At 46.5% G+C, this 15470-nt stretch overlaps 1 protein-coding gene across 1 annotated transcript in view; it reads left to right on the top strand.

Moving 5' to 3' along the window:
* Nucleotides 1-1140: 1140 nt before the first annotated feature.
* The window catches only part of c1ql3a (complement component 1, q subcomponent-like 3a), a gene marked incomplete at its 3' end in the record, with an annotated part of 32962 nt that continues 18632 nt past the window's right edge, over nucleotides 1141-15470 (top strand). Inside the window, exon 1 of the mRNA XM_080489047.1 lies at nucleotides 1141-1821. Within this exon, the coding sequence (XP_080345173.1) occupies nucleotides 1231-1821 (591 nt within the window). The 5' untranslated portion in view covers nucleotides 1141-1230. The remainder of the gene's footprint in view (nucleotides 1822-15470) is intronic.

Genomic DNA, 15470 nt, shown 5'->3' with positions numbered 1-15470 from the left:
CTTCTCCACCAGGTTGGACGGGTGGTGTTTTAAACCTCCTGCAGGGTGGATGTGTTGATGTGATGTAGGAATATTTTGATCAACTTTTGTTGCCATGTGAAGTACTTTTTCTAACATTTTGTTCAGAAACTTCCAATTAGCATTAATTTGACTTGTTTGGCTTCACTTCTATACCTTTTTATCAGCCTTATAAGCCTTTTACAGTAATTCATCATTCACTTCTGATAGTGACTGAAATGCCAATGTAATGATTCCCTGTTACCTTCACAGCTCATTTCCAGGGCCTCGTGAGGAGTGGACGTTTAGAGGACTAATGAAGACAAAGAAGGCCAGCGCACTTTGATTTTTCTGACATTCATACACATTTACGGCCTCGTTGTGCTGAGATCTGCCACAGAGAAAACTCTTCACAACTCTTTTCCAAAGATCTTAAAGCAATTTGGAATAATTTTGTAAAAATAAATCTGTCCGACCCCTCACAGAGCAACAGCCTTTTCTACTTCCACAATCTTTTTATTCTAACTTATTATCATTGGTGAGATAAAATCACTGAACTCTTTCTGAACAGCACACAATCGAATCTTTTTTTAATTTCTTTACTCATTTTATACTTATTTATTGCTTTAAGTGTCGCTTGTGACTGAAAACTAAGAAATAAAAGACAAGGAATCAGATGCAAACAGAACATTTGGATCCTTCTCAGGCATGTCGGAGCTTTTATTGTATTCAGTGTTTTTTATTCAGAATCAAACATCCAAACCTTAAAAAACATGTTTAACTTGATATGAATGTCATCAAACAAAATACTACATGAAATACTTTCATGTTCTGAAAACATGGTGACCTCTAAACCCCCCCCCCCCCCCCCCCCCCTCTCTGTACTCAGACTGGTCTCCTCTCGGAGGAGGAGGAGGATCAGAGTGTGGCTGAGGTGTGAGGAGCTCTAGAGATGCTGAGTCCAGTGGTTCCACAGAGTCCAGTGGTTCCAGAGGTTCTGGTAGAACTTTAACAGACCTCAGCAGGAAGAGTGCAGAGGAGGCGGAGAGGGGAGGGGGCTCCTTCAAAAGTTCATTAAAGCGCCTGAAAGTAGCTGTGCTCCCTGTTTTTCTCTCCAAGAGTTCCTCTCCAGCCGCCAAGATTCCTCCGAAGAGCAGACAGCCGGATCGCGCTGCGCTGACGCGGCTGGTCGGCAGGAAGCGGCTGGTGGCGGCGGGGGTCCTGGGTGTCGTGATGGTCCTGGTTCTGGTCATCCTCATCCCGGTGCTGGTCAGCTCTGCGGGAACCGCCGCGCACTACGAGATGCTGGGGACCTGCAGGATGGTCTGCGATCCGTATGGCACCAAGTCCCCGACGAGCACCGCGTCCGCGGAGACGGTCCGCGACAGCAGCCTCGTGCAGTCTCTGCCCACCTTCATCCAGGGCGCCAAAGGCGAACCGGGCCGTCCGGGAAAAGTCGGGCCGAGGGGACCTCCAGGGGAACCGGGACCTCCCGGTCCAGCTGGGCCATCTGGAGAAAAAGGCCAACCCGGCAGACCTGGTTTACCGGGACCTCCGGGACCGAGCGCAGCCGCCGGCGCCATCAGCGCAGCCACGTACAGCACCGTGCCAAAGATCGCCTTTTACGCAGGGCTGAAGAAGCAGCACGAGGGCTACGAGGTGCTCAAGTTTGACGATGTGGTGACAAATCTGGGAAACCACTACGATCCCACCACTGGAAAGTTCACCTGCTCCATCCCGGGGATTTATTTCTTCACTTACCACGTCCTGATGCGCGGAGGAGACGGCACCAGCATGTGGGCTGATCTGTGCAAAAACAACCAGGTAACACACACACACACACACACACACACACACACACACACACACACACACACACACACACACACACACACACACACACACACACACACACACACACACACACACACACACACAATAATTGTTAGGAGTACAGAATTTGTTTGAATTGTTTATTAACCCGTCCTGCCAGAAGCGGTCTGATATTTACTTGGACACAGTTTACCTATCGAACTCTGAACGAGTGAATCCGTGAGGATCATGGGACATGGATAGAAAGATGGATGGATGGATGGATAGATAGAAACTTTATTGTCTGTTCTTTAGTAAAAACAGAAATTCGTGTTTGACACGTTTATCACAGTTAAAAAAAACACATTCACATACAACAGATAAAAACGGTGCAGTCTATTTTGTGCTGATTAAAACAGTTCTAGTAGAGGGGACGTAGGATTTCTTGTAGATGTTTTTCCAACGGAATGAACAGGACCGAGGGAGGAGAAAAGATGCAAACCTTCTCAGAGTGACTGAAGCCACAGAGCAGGACGGGTTCTGTCAGATTGTTCAGGATAGAGCAGAGAAACCAACCTCAGACTGGCTGTAAAGTTTTCTATATTATTCCGATGGAGTCTTTAAAAAACAGCGAGTTGAAACAATAATATTCAGTTTAGCTCACTGAATTTATTTGAGATTATATTATCAGTAAATGTGTAAAAAGAACAGATGAGCGTCCATCATCACACAAGAGAACAGCTGCTGTTATTCCCAGTTCAGTGTCAGAAGGAAGGAGCCTTTGGAAGCAGAAACGTTAAAAGCTTCTGTACAGAAGGTTAGAAAGCCTCTTTCATTTCTCTTCACTGACCTTAAAGGTGTCATGAAACAGTTCAAGAAATGTTTGTTCAAATTAAGCATTGGACTGTTTTCTGAAAAAGGAAAAAATTGCGACAAAGACAGCAACAACAATTAAAGCTACAGGGCACTGAGCGCACGGACCTTTCCCCGTGGTGCCTGCTGAGGTTTGGGGCTCAGCAGAGTGGAACTGTGGGATCAAAATAGGACATCAAAGTGTCAAAAATGTCAAATTCCTGATGCCACAAGATGGCGCTATGACTGGGAATAGACACAATCAAATGTCAGAAAACCAATTAAATATGTACATTTTTCAACAGGCCTGATTTTTGTGCCAAATGTGGTGATTTTTAAACGTGTTCAGGCCCCGAAGAGGCGATTCATCTGGGAAGAACTAATAATACTTCCTTCAGAAGCAACAAGGTTGCTCAGTGGGCAGCCAATAATCATAATAATAATAATAATAATAATAATAATAATAATAATAATAATAATAATAATAATAACAATAATGTGGATTTTGTTTTGTTACTGCCCCCCCCCCCCCCCCCCCCCCCGCCCCCTCCTGTCAGCAGAAGATCTAATCTGAGGGCTGAAGCAATGTTTCAGCTCCGCTCAGCCAAGCAGAACTCTGCTCCTGTCATCCTGATCCAAACATCTCCGGGGTTAACCCTCGCTCCCTCACAGCTCTGCAAATCACATGCAGACATACAGATTTCAGAAAGACTCGTCCTGCTCATCTGCTCCGTCCACACAGACTGAAATCTGTTGTTCACTCTGGAAAGCCTGTCCCCCTCCACCCCCACCCCCACCTCCATCTCCCTTCTCCCCCTTCCCCCTTTCTCTCTCCTTCCCCCTCCACCCCACTCCCCCCTCCACCCCCACCCCCACCTCCGTCTCCCTTCTCCCCCTTCCCCCTTTCTCTCTCCTTCCCCCTCCACCCCACTCCCCCCTCCACCCCAACCCCCACCTCCATCTCCCTTCTCCCTCTTCCCCCTTTCTCTCTCCTTCCCCCCCATCCCCCCTCCCCTCCCCCACCCCCACCCCACCTCCATCTCCCTTCTCCCCCTTCCCCCTTTCTCTCTCCTTCCCCCTCCACCCCACTCCCCCCTCCACCCCAACCCCCACCTCCATCTCCCTTCTCCCTCTTCCCCCTTTCTCTCTCCTTCCCCCCCATCCCCCCTCCCCTCCCCCACCCCCACCCCACCTCCATCTCCCTTCTCCCCCTTCCCCCTTTCTCTCTCCTTCCCCCCCCCATCCCCAACATCTATCATTATTGTTTAACTAATCATCTGCGTATATCTGAGAAGAGATGTTGTAATGTTCCATGATCTGAGCCAGTGGGAGCTGGAGATGTTCCCTAAAGGGCCCCAGGATGGAGCCCTGAGGAACCCCACAAGTGATTTGCTCACGTTCACAATCAGCTGCTGACACAGAATGGCGGCCATCTTGCCAGGAGGATTTAAAGCCACTGAGTGCAGAGCCAGAAGGTCCAACCATTGTTCCAGTGGGTCCAGCAGCTACAACCTTACATGAGTTTTACAAACAAAAGAAAGAATGAATAAAATATAATTAATACGATAACATCAGTTCAATAATTGCAGTAAATCTTTAAAAAGGAATTCTTCATCCAAATATGAGACCGGATCATTGGAATGAGTCGGGACATGTTTTTGATTCAACATGATTGTTAAACACAAACTCAGCTGCAAACGTGTGGAATTCTTTTCTTCTTTTCCGAATTCATCCTGAACTGACGGATCGGATTGGATTTTCCTATCGGTGCATGTTTAAGTTGGTAACAACTTCCCACTGAGCAACGACTTCCAACCCAGACGTCTATCTGACAGCAGAACTAGTTGACAAATGACATAAAATGATGGACATCTAGGACAGCCAGGATCAGTTTGAAAGAGACGGGTGACAGTCTGTTCAGTCTAACTGCCTGTAGGATTATTGATTTGCCATTAAAATATTGAGGGGAGTAGATCATAACAGTCAAGAGGAGACAGCATGGGAAGTTTAATGGACAATGTCTGAGTTTGGACCGTTTATTGTTTTGGTCTCAAGGTACTGAACTTTTCAAGTCTCCATGGAGAAACTCACCACTTTGAGAACCTCTCATCTGGTGGATAAGATAAGAGATCCTTTATTTATCTCACATGTGGAGAAATGTGCAGTGGTACAACAGGATAGTAAAGAGAAAGAAGTACACATAGCAGGAACTAAAAAAAAAGATAAAAATACAATATAATAAAAATATGCACACTGTGCCTATAAGTGTGGACATGTACAGAGTATGGGGGTGGATGTATTTTACATAGTAAATACATTCTTATAGATTATTATAGTTATTGCACCACGTCTTTCCCAGTTGGAGTGGAGTGATATTGTCCGGTGGTGGTGTGCAGTGGTCTCCTGGGAGCAGGCTTGGTTGAAGAGTCTGACTGCAGCAGGGAGGAAGGACCGGCGGAGTCTCTCCTTCAGACACCGCGGGTGGAGAAGCCTGTCACTGACGGAGCTGCCCAGTGATGTGACGGTACCATGTAGGGGGTGGGAGACGGTCTCCATCAGGGATGAAAGCTTCTTCAACATCCTCCTGTCTCCCACCACCTCCACAGGGTCCAGGGGGGGCAGCCCAGGACAGAGCTGGCCTTCCTCACCAGTTGGTTCAGTTGGTTCCTGTCTGCAGCCGGAGTGCTGCTGCTCCAGCAGACCACTCCATAGAAGATGGCTGATGCCACCACTGAGTCATAGAAGGTCCTCAGGAGCGCCCCCTGCACTCCAAAGGACCTGAGTCTCCGCAGCAGATGGAGTCTGCTGAATACTACTATGTACATGAGTAAATGTTTTATTAGCACTGTTAATAGGCATTGTCAGTTGTTTCATTGGTGCATTGGTTAGTGCTCTCGCCTCACTAAGAGAAGGTTGTGGGTTCAAATCCAGCTGGAGGTGTTTGTGGAGTTTGCTTGTGTGGGTTTCCTCTGGGTTCTCCCACATTCCCAAAATGTGCATATGATAGTAAACGGTGATGCTAAAGGACTCCTGTGATAGACTGATGTTGTCCTGAAACGCAGTTTCATTGATGTCCAGAAGACATCCAGACAACGTCCAAGAAAGACGTATAAAAAGTTTCCATTCTTGCTACTCGGACGTCTTCAGGATGTATAGAGACAACGTGTTTTGGAACACTGTTTGCTCAGTGGCTTCATGTAACTTATAAATGTGTCATCTGTCTGAATTCATGAGTGTCAGTGATGTTAAACACCTGATGTGTTCATAAAGAAAGGATCAGGACAGTCAGAATCAACTGAAGAAAGACGCAAATAAAAGAAAACAAAAATGATTTAAAAACAGTTTCTTTGAAAACGCAGTGAGAACAGCTGGCTGTTGTTTCCATTTATTCAATCAATCGTGGTGCTTTTTAAATCCCCCATCGCCAGTCCTGCTCTGTGACGGGCTTCAAGTCCGTTTAGGTTTGTTCTGGTGTTTCTACCAGATGTTGAGATGAAGACAAGAAGCGGTGAGTCTTATCTACTCGGTTTCATCTCTTCTCATTTAAAGGAGAAATTTGGCTGAAAAGCTTCAGGTCAGGTTCAACTTTCTCCATCTTAGTGATTTTTAAAGTCACACAAACAGAAATGTGTTGAATTTATCAAATGTGTTCTGGTTTGTCTGGATAATTATTCTGGAAATGTTTAGATATGATCATATTTATTAATGACTGAAAATCTAAGAGCTTAAAAAACTGCTTCTTTGGCAATTTCTTTTTTTGGTGTCTTTCAAATAATTCTAAAATGCTTTGGAAGATGGATTAATATGTAGTTATAAAATAAACCTGATCAACCTTTTGTTTTCACTAAACCCAGACTAACTGTCACTTCTAGTTAACCAGCCCCGAAACATTCCTTTTCTAAAAGGGACGAATGAAGCTTCTGCTTGTATTTGTTTACTAGTATTTTAATAAAAGGCTCTTAATAAGCCTCGACTCACCAGCAGTTTAAAAGAACTCTAATATTCATCTCTCTCTCAATCTGAACAAGGTAAGATTGTTGTCATGTGCTTTCTAAACACACAGTATTTAACATCGCCTGAAGTTTAATAAGAATGAAGAGCCAAACTAAAGGAACACGGCAGCCCCGCTTCAGGACACCATATGGACTTAACTGGATGGGGGACAACGCAGGGGGACAGGATGGACAAACGTAACAGGTCGTGATTGCCGTGCCAGATTTTTAAACTGTCAAGACATTAGGCACGGCGGCCACGGCGGCCACGGCGGCCACGGCGGTGCCACGGCGGTGCCACGGTGGTGCCACGGCGGTGCCACGGCGGCCACGGCGGCCCCACGGCGGCCCCACGGCGGCCACGGCGGCCACGGCGGTGCCACGGCGGTGCCACGGCGGCCACGGCGGCCCCACGGCGGCCACGGCGGCCACGGCGGCGCCACGGCGGCCACGGCGGCGCCACGGCGGCCACGGCGGCGCCACGGCGGCCACGGCGGCCCCACGGCGGCCACGGCGGCCCCACGGCGGCCACGGCGGCCCCACGGCGGCCACGGCGGCCCCACGGCGGCCACGGCGGCCCCACGGCGGCCACGGCGTGGATGAGAAACTGAGTAGCCTGTAGCAAAACGGGATGAATGTCACAAAACGTGGCAGCACGTAACAGAACCTGGAGGCGGTCCGTAGTGGGACGGGAGGCTTACAGGAAGTGACGTTTAGTGCGCGTATCGCGCCGCGCTTTGTCATGGTTCTCACGGCGTGGTGACGGTGTATGGTCGCCGTTTCATCACGTTCAATCGGGCTTGTCCCGGCGTGTGACGGTTTGTGGACCCGACACGTTGCGTTCTCCCCCGGTCTGCCACGGCGCCCCCGGTCTGGCAGGAAGCCGGCCCGGTGAGGAGTCTCATTGGAGTCTGAGCGATGAACGACAGAACAGCTTCTACAAGCTCTGCCACTGAACAAGAAATCAGGAGGAACGTCTGCACCCAGCTAAAGTCTCAGGAGACAATGATTGCTTCACTTTTGGTGGCTGTTTGGGGCAAAAACGTGCTTAAAAACGGTCCAACGTCCACATTTCATCCGTAGAAAGTTTTGACAGAACGTGAAAAAACGTGGGGCGCATTACGTTTCGGGCAAACGGGGCTGCCATGAGCATAGCGTAAACCTACGCTCAGTACTTTACCACCAGCCGGCGCTGATCGATCGATCTATCTATCTATCTATCTATCTATCTATCTATCTATCTATCTATCTATCTATCTATCTATCTATCTATCTATCTATCTATCTATCTATCTATCTATCTATCTATCCATCCATCCATCCATCTATCCATCCATCCATCCATCCATCCATCCATCCATCCATCCATCCATCCATCCATCCATCCATCCATCCATCTATCTCTCGTTCCAGGGATCTACTTGCACACAGATGCAGAGTCAGCTTTGATTGTTTGGTTCTGCTGTAGCCGTTCCAGGCTCCGCCTCCTCCTGGAGCTCCTCCCCCTTTTAAAGCCTCCCAGCCACGACTGTCAAGGAGGACAGACACAATTAAACATTGATGTGCATCAGGTGTGTCGACTCCCCTCTCAGCGCCTCCCTTCAGCCGCCTCCCACTCTCTCAGCTGCATCACCGCTCGGCCACACGGGGTGACCCGGGCGGTGGCATCCTTCATGTGGTGGAGCCATTGTAGGGGTCCGAACAGAGGGTGAATGAGCGCCCCAGCAGGTAGCACCTGAGGGAGTCAACCGCCCACCGAATGGCGAGGGCTTCTTTCTCCACCGTGCTGTACCTGGTGTCCCTCTACGACAGCTTGCGACTGATGTACAGAACCCCCGACCCCCCCCACCTGCTGTGACCAAACAGCCGCCAGCTCTCTGTTCGACGTGTCGGTCTGCAACAAAAAAGGGGGAGAAAAGTTAGGTGTGTGGAGAAGTGGCTTCCCACAGAGGGCCTGTCTCACCCTCTCAGACGCCCCCTGGCACAGCATGAAAAAGCGAGCCGTGCCTAGTCTCTCCAGGAGTTCGTCAACCCGGGGCATCGGATAGGCATCGAACCGTGAAACCTCATTCACGCGGCGGCAGTCCACACAGAACCGTGCAGATCCATCCTTCTTCGCCACCAGAACATTGGGACTAGACAAGGCACTGTTGGACTCCTCTATCACCCCCCCATCTCCAGCATAGCAGTGTTGTCATTTATGGTTTGTTATTAGCATTAAATTACTGTAAGTAATAGATTACTGAAAGTAATTGATGAAAAATGTTAATTATTAATGGCAGTAAACTGTCATTTACTCATTAATAACTCATAAAGTAATTGAGTACTTACTTAAAGTTAATAAATTATCAAAAATAATTTATTAATGAAAAATTATTAATTTGAATAAATTTGTTATTTATCTATTAATAACGAAAAGGGGGGGGGGCACCACCAGATAAACTGGAAATAGCTAATACCTATATATCAGTCTCGTTTGTAAAAGTTTATTTAAGTTGGTTAATATTTCTGCATAAAATATAACCATCTTAAATCAAAGGGAAGGTGTGAGATCCGAGCACAGACTGTTACAAACCAGTGAATTGTCAACAATAAATACACAATAATCACCAAGAAGCGTTCAATTCAGCTAACAGGTGTTTATTAACAAAATGTATTGATTCATAAATAATTTGGAATCATCTCATAAATCAACACATTCAAGGAGCAAACGACATCGAACACGGAGATCTAATCTATTAAACAGCAACACTATGTACAAAGAGTGTGTGTGTGTGTGTGTGTGTGTGTGTGTGTGTGTGTGTGTGTGTGTGTGTGTGTGTGTGTGTGTGTGTGTGTGTGTGTGTGTGGTCTGGAATGATGAGTGTAATGACCCCGAACGTCCACCAGGTGACGTTGGGTTCAGTGTGGTGACTGTGACGACCACTAGGGGCGTGCGGCGGTGTGCAGAGGGAGAGCGCAACGACTTGATGTGTCCACCAGGTGGACGTCAAGAGGGATTGTGATGACCCACGCGACCACTAGAGGCGTTTGACTCGCTCTTTCTGGTGATGCAATGTTTGCTTCGCGACCAGATCAACAAGACTCGGTCTCGGAGTGAGCGGCCTCACCTACTCCCATAAAGACTGGGAGGCTTTCTCGGCCCAGTTCTGTGCGCCGGAGTTCTAACTGGAGGTCAGAACATGCAGCCAGAACTCTGGTGATTGTACGGGGGTGGTTTAGCAGCACCAGATAGCAGTTTGGTTGCTAAATGTGGCTGTGTGTGTGTGTGTGTCTGTGTGTGTGTGTGTGTGTGTGCTTATCTGATCAGATAACACGAGTGGCAGCGGACACACGGGGCGTGGACAAAACCATCTAACACCTTTCCTAACTCCTTTAGGAAGCCATCTAACACCTTTCACTAACTCCTTTAGGAAGCCTCCTAACACCTTAACTAACTCCTTTAGGAAGCCTCCTAACGCCTTTCACTAACTCCTTTAGGAAACCTCCTAACGCCTTTCACTAACTCCTTTAGGAAGCATCCTAACACCTTTCACTAACTCCTTTAGGACGCCTCCTAACACCTTTCACTAACTCCTTTAGGAAGCCTCCTAACGCCTTTCACTAACTCCTTTAGGAAGCATCCTAACACCTTTCCTTAACTCCTTTAGGAAGCCTCCTAACGCCGTTCACTAACTCCTTTAGGACGCCTCCTAACACCTTTCACTAACTCCTTTAGGAAACCTCCTAACGCCTTTCACTAACTCCTTTAGGAAGCCTCCTAACACCTTTCCTTAACTCCTTTAGGAAGCCTACTAACACCTTTCACTAACTCCTTTAGGAAGCCTCCTAACACCTTTCACTAACTCCTTTAGGAAGCCTCCTAACGCCTTTCACTAACTCCTTTAGGAAGCATCCTAACACCTTTCACTAACTCCTTTAGGAAGCCTCCTAACATCTTCACTTACTCCTTTAGGAAGCCTCCTAACTCCTTTAGGAAGCCTCCTAACACCTTTCACTAACTCCTTTAGGAAGTCTCCTAACACCTTTCCTGACACCTTTAGGAAGCCTCCTAACACCTTTCACTAACTCCTTTAGGAAGCCTCCTAACACCTTTACTAACTCCTTTAGGAAGCCTCCTAACACCTTTCACTAACTCCATTAGGAAGCCTCCTAACACCTTTCACTAACTCCTTTAGGAAGCCTCCTAACACCTTTCACTAACTCCTTTAGGAAGCCTCCTAACACCTTTAGGAAGCCTCCTAACATCTTCACTTACTCCTTTAGGAAGCCTCCTAACACCTTTACTAACTCCTTTAGGAAGCATCCTAACACCTTTCACTAACACCTTTAGGAAGCCTCCTAACACCTTTCACTAACTCCTTTAGGAAGCCTCCTAACACCTTTCACTAAGTCCTTTAGGAAGCCTCCTAACACCTTTCACTAACTCCTTTAGGAAGCCTCCTAACACCTTTACTAACTCCTTTAGGAAGCATCCTAACACCTTTCACTAACACCTTTATGAAGCCTCCTAACACCTTTCACTAACACCTTTAGGAAGCCTCCTAACACCTTTCACTAACTCCTTTAGGAAGCCTCCTAACACCTTTCACTAACTCCTTTAGGAAGCCTCCTAACACCTTTACTAACTCCTTTAGGAAGCCTCCTAACACCTTTCACTTACTCCTTTAGGAAGCCTCCTAACACATTTCACTTACTCCTTTAGGAAGCCTCCTAACATCTTCACTAACTCCTTTAGGAAGCCTCCTAACACCTTTCCTGACACCTTTAGGAAGCCTCCTAACACCTTTCACTAACTCCTTTAGGAAGCCTCCTAACACCTTTACTAACTCCTTTAGGAAGCATCCTAACACCTTTCACTAACACCTTTAGGAAGCCTCCTAACACCTTTCACTAACTCCTTTAGGAAGCCTCCTAACACCTTTCACTAACTCCTTTAGGAAGCCTCCTAACACCTTTACTAACTCCTTTAGGAAGCCTCCTAACACCTTTAGGAAGCCTCCTAACATCTTCACTTACTCCTTTAGGAAGCCTCCTAACACCTTTACTAACTCCTTTAGGAAGCATCCTAACACCTTTCACTAACACCTTTAGGAAGCCTCCTAACACCTTTCACTAACTCCTTTAGGAAGCCTCCTAACACCTTTCACTAAGTCCTTTAGGAAGCCTCCTAACATCTTTCACTAACTCCTTTAGGAAGCCTCCTAACACCTTTACTAACTCCTTTAGGAAGCATCCTAACACCTTTCACTAACACCTTTATGAAGCCTCCTAACACCTTTCACTAACACCTTTAGGAAGCCTCCTAACACCTTTCACTAACTCCTTTAGGAAGCCTCCTAACACCTTTCACTAACTCCTTTAGGAAGCCTCCTAACACCTTTACTAACTCCTTTAGGAAGCCTCCTAACACCTTTCACTTACTCCTTTAGGAAGCCTCCTAACACCTTTCACTAACTCCTTTAGGAAGTCTCCTAACACCTTTCCTGACACCTTTAGGAAGCCTCCTAACACCTTTACTAACTCCTTTAGGAAGCCTCCTAACACCTTTCACTTACTCCTTTAGGAAGCCTCCTAACTCCTTTAGGAAGCCTCCTAACACCTTTCACTTACTCCTTTAGGAAGCCTCCTAACTCCTTTAGGAAGCCTCCTAACACCTTTCACTAACTCCTTTAGGAAGTCTCCTAACACCTTTCACTAACTCCTTTAGGACGCCTCCTAACACCTTTCACTAACTCCTTTAGGAAACCTCCTAACGCCTTTCACTAACTCCTTTAGGAAGCCTCCTAACACCTTTCCTTAACTCCTTTAGGAAGCCTACTAACACCTTTCACTAACTCCTTTAGGAAGCCTCCTAACACCTTTCACTAACTCCTTTAGGAAGCCTCCTAACACCTTTCACTAACTCCTTTAGGAAGCCTCCTAACACCTTTACTAACTCCTTTAGGAAGCCTCCTAACACCTTTCACTAACTCCTTTAGGAAGCCTCCTAACACCTTTACTAACTCCTTTAGGAAGCATCCTAACACCTTTCACTAACACCTTTAGGAAGCCTCCTAACACCTTTCACTAACTCCTTTAGGAAGCCTCCTAACACCTTTCACTAACTCCTTTAGGAAGCCTCCTAACACCTTTCACTAACACCTTTAGGAAGCCTCCTAACACCTTTCACTAACTCCTTTAGGAAGCCTCCTAACACCTTTCACTAACTCCTTTAGGAAGCCTCCTAACACCTTTCACTAACTCCTTTAGGAAGCCTCCTAACACCTTTCACTAAGTCCTTTAGGAAGCCTCCTAACACCTTTCACTAACACCTTTAGGAAGCCTCCTAACACCTTTCACTAACTCCTTTAGGAAGCCTCCTAACACCTTTCACTAACTCCTTTAGGAAGCCTCCTAACACCTTTCACTAACTCCTTTAGGAAGCCTCCTAACACCTTTCACTAACTCCTTTAGGAAGCCTCCTAACGCCTTTCACTAACTCCTTTAGGAAGCATCCTAACACCTTTCCTTAACTCCTTTAGGAAGCCTCCTAACGCCGTTCACTAACTCCTTTAGGACGCCTCCTAACACCTTTCACTAACTCCTTTAGGAAACCTCCTAACGCCTTTCACTAACTCCTTTAGGAAGCCTCCTAACACCTTTCCTTAACTCCTTTAGGAAGCCTACTAACACCTTTCACTAACTCCTTTAGGAAGCCTCCTAACACCTTTCACTAACTCCTTTAGGAAGCCTCCTAACGCCTTTCACTAACTCCTTTAGGAAGCCTCCTAACACCTTTCACTAACTCCTTTAGGAAGTCTCCTAACACCTTTCCTGACACCTTTAGGAAGCCTCCTAACACCTTTCACTAACTCCTTTAGGAAGCCTCCTAACACCTTTACTAACTCCTTTAGGAAGCCTCCTAACACCTTTAGGAAGCCTCCTAACATCTTCACTTACTCCTTTAGGAAGCCTCCTAACACCTTTACTAACTCCTTTAGGAAGCATCCTAACACCTTTCACTAACACCTTTAGGAAGCCTCCTAACACCTTTCACTAACTCCTTTAGGAAGCCTCCTAACACCTTTCACTAAGTCCTTTAGGAAGCCTCCTAACACCTTTCACTAACTCCTTTAGGAAGCCTCCTAACACCTTTACTAACTCCTTTAGGAAGCATCCTAACACCTTTCACTAACACCTTTATGAAGCCTCCTAACACCTTTCACTAACACCTTTAGGAAGCCTCCTAACACCTTTTACTAACTCCTTTAGGAAGCCTCCTAACACCTTTCACTAACTCCTTTAGGAAGCCTCCTAACACCTTTACTAACTCCTTTAGGAAGCCTCCTAACACCTTTCACTTACTCCTTTAGGAAGCCTCCTAACATCTTCACTTACTCCTTTAGGAAGCCTCCTAACACCTTTCACTTACTCCTTTAGGAAGCCTCCTAACATCTTCACTAACTCCTTTAGGAAGTCTCCTAACACCTTTCCTGACACCTTTAGGAAGCCTCCTAACACCTTTCACTAACTCCTTTAGGAAGCCTCCTAACACCTTTACTAACTCCTTTAGGAAGCATCCTAACACCTTTCACTAACACCTTTAGGAAGCCTCCTAACACCTTTCACTAACTCCTTTAGGAAGCCTCCTAACACCTTTCACTAACTCCTTTAGGAAGCCTCCTAACACCTTTATTAACTCCTTTAGGAAGCCTCCTAACACCTTTAGGAAGCCTCCTAACACCTTTCACTAACTCCTTTAGGAAGCCTCCTAACACCTTTACTAACTCCTTTAGGAAGCCTCCTAACTCCTTTAGGAAGCCTCCTAACACCTTTCACTAACTCCTTTAGGAAGTCTCCTAACACCTTTCACTAACTCCTTTAGGAAGCCTCCTAACACCTTTCACTAACTCCTTTAGGAAGCCTCCTAACACCTTTCACTAACTCCTTTAGGAAGCCTCCTAACACCTTTCACTAACACCTTTATGAAGCCTCCTAACACCTTTCACTAACACCTTTAGGAAGCCTCCTAACACCTTTCACTAACTCCTTTAGGAAGCCTCCTAACACCTTTACTAACTCCTTTAGGAAGCCTCCTAACTCCTTTAGGAAGCCTCCTAACACCTTTCACTAACTCCTTTAGGAAGTCTCCTAACACCTTTCACTAACTCCTTTAGGAAGCCTCCTAACACCTTTCACTAACTCCTTTAGGAAGCCTCCTAACACCTTTCACTAACTCCTTTAGGAAGCCTCCTAACACCTTTACTAACTCCTTTAGGAAGCCTCCTAACACCTTTCACTTACTCCTTTAGGAAGCCTCCTAACTCCTTTAGGAAGCCTCCTAACACCTTTCACTAACTCCTTTAGGAAGTCTCCTAACACCTTTCCTGACACCTTTAGGAAGCCTCCTAACACCTTTCACTAACTCCTTTAGGAAGCCTCCTAACACCTTTACTAACTCCTTTAGGAAGCATCCTAACACCTTTCACTAACTCCTTTAGGAAGCCTCCTAACACCTTTCATTAACTCCTTGAGGAAGCCTCCTAACACCTTTCACTAACTCCTTTAGGAAGCCTCCTAACACCTTTACTAACTCCTTTAGGAAACCTCCTAACACCTTTCACTAACTCCTTTAGGAAGCCTCCTAACACCTTTCACTAACTCCTTTAGGAAGCCTCCTAACACCTTTCACTAAGTCCTTTAGGAAGCCTCCTAACACCTTTCACTAACACCTTTAGGAAGCCTCCTAACACCTTTCACTAACTCCTTTAGGAAGCCTCCTAACACCTTTCACTAACACCTTTAGGAAGCCTCCTAACACCTTTCACTAACTCC

Source organism: Lipophrys pholis (assembly GCF_963383615.2).
Source record: "Lipophrys pholis genome assembly, chromosome: 20".
Taxonomy (NCBI): domain Eukaryota; kingdom Metazoa; phylum Chordata; class Actinopteri; order Blenniiformes; family Blenniidae; genus Lipophrys; species Lipophrys pholis.
Note: the sequence above shows the minus strand (reverse complement) of the source record. Positions and strands in the feature narration are given on the sequence as shown.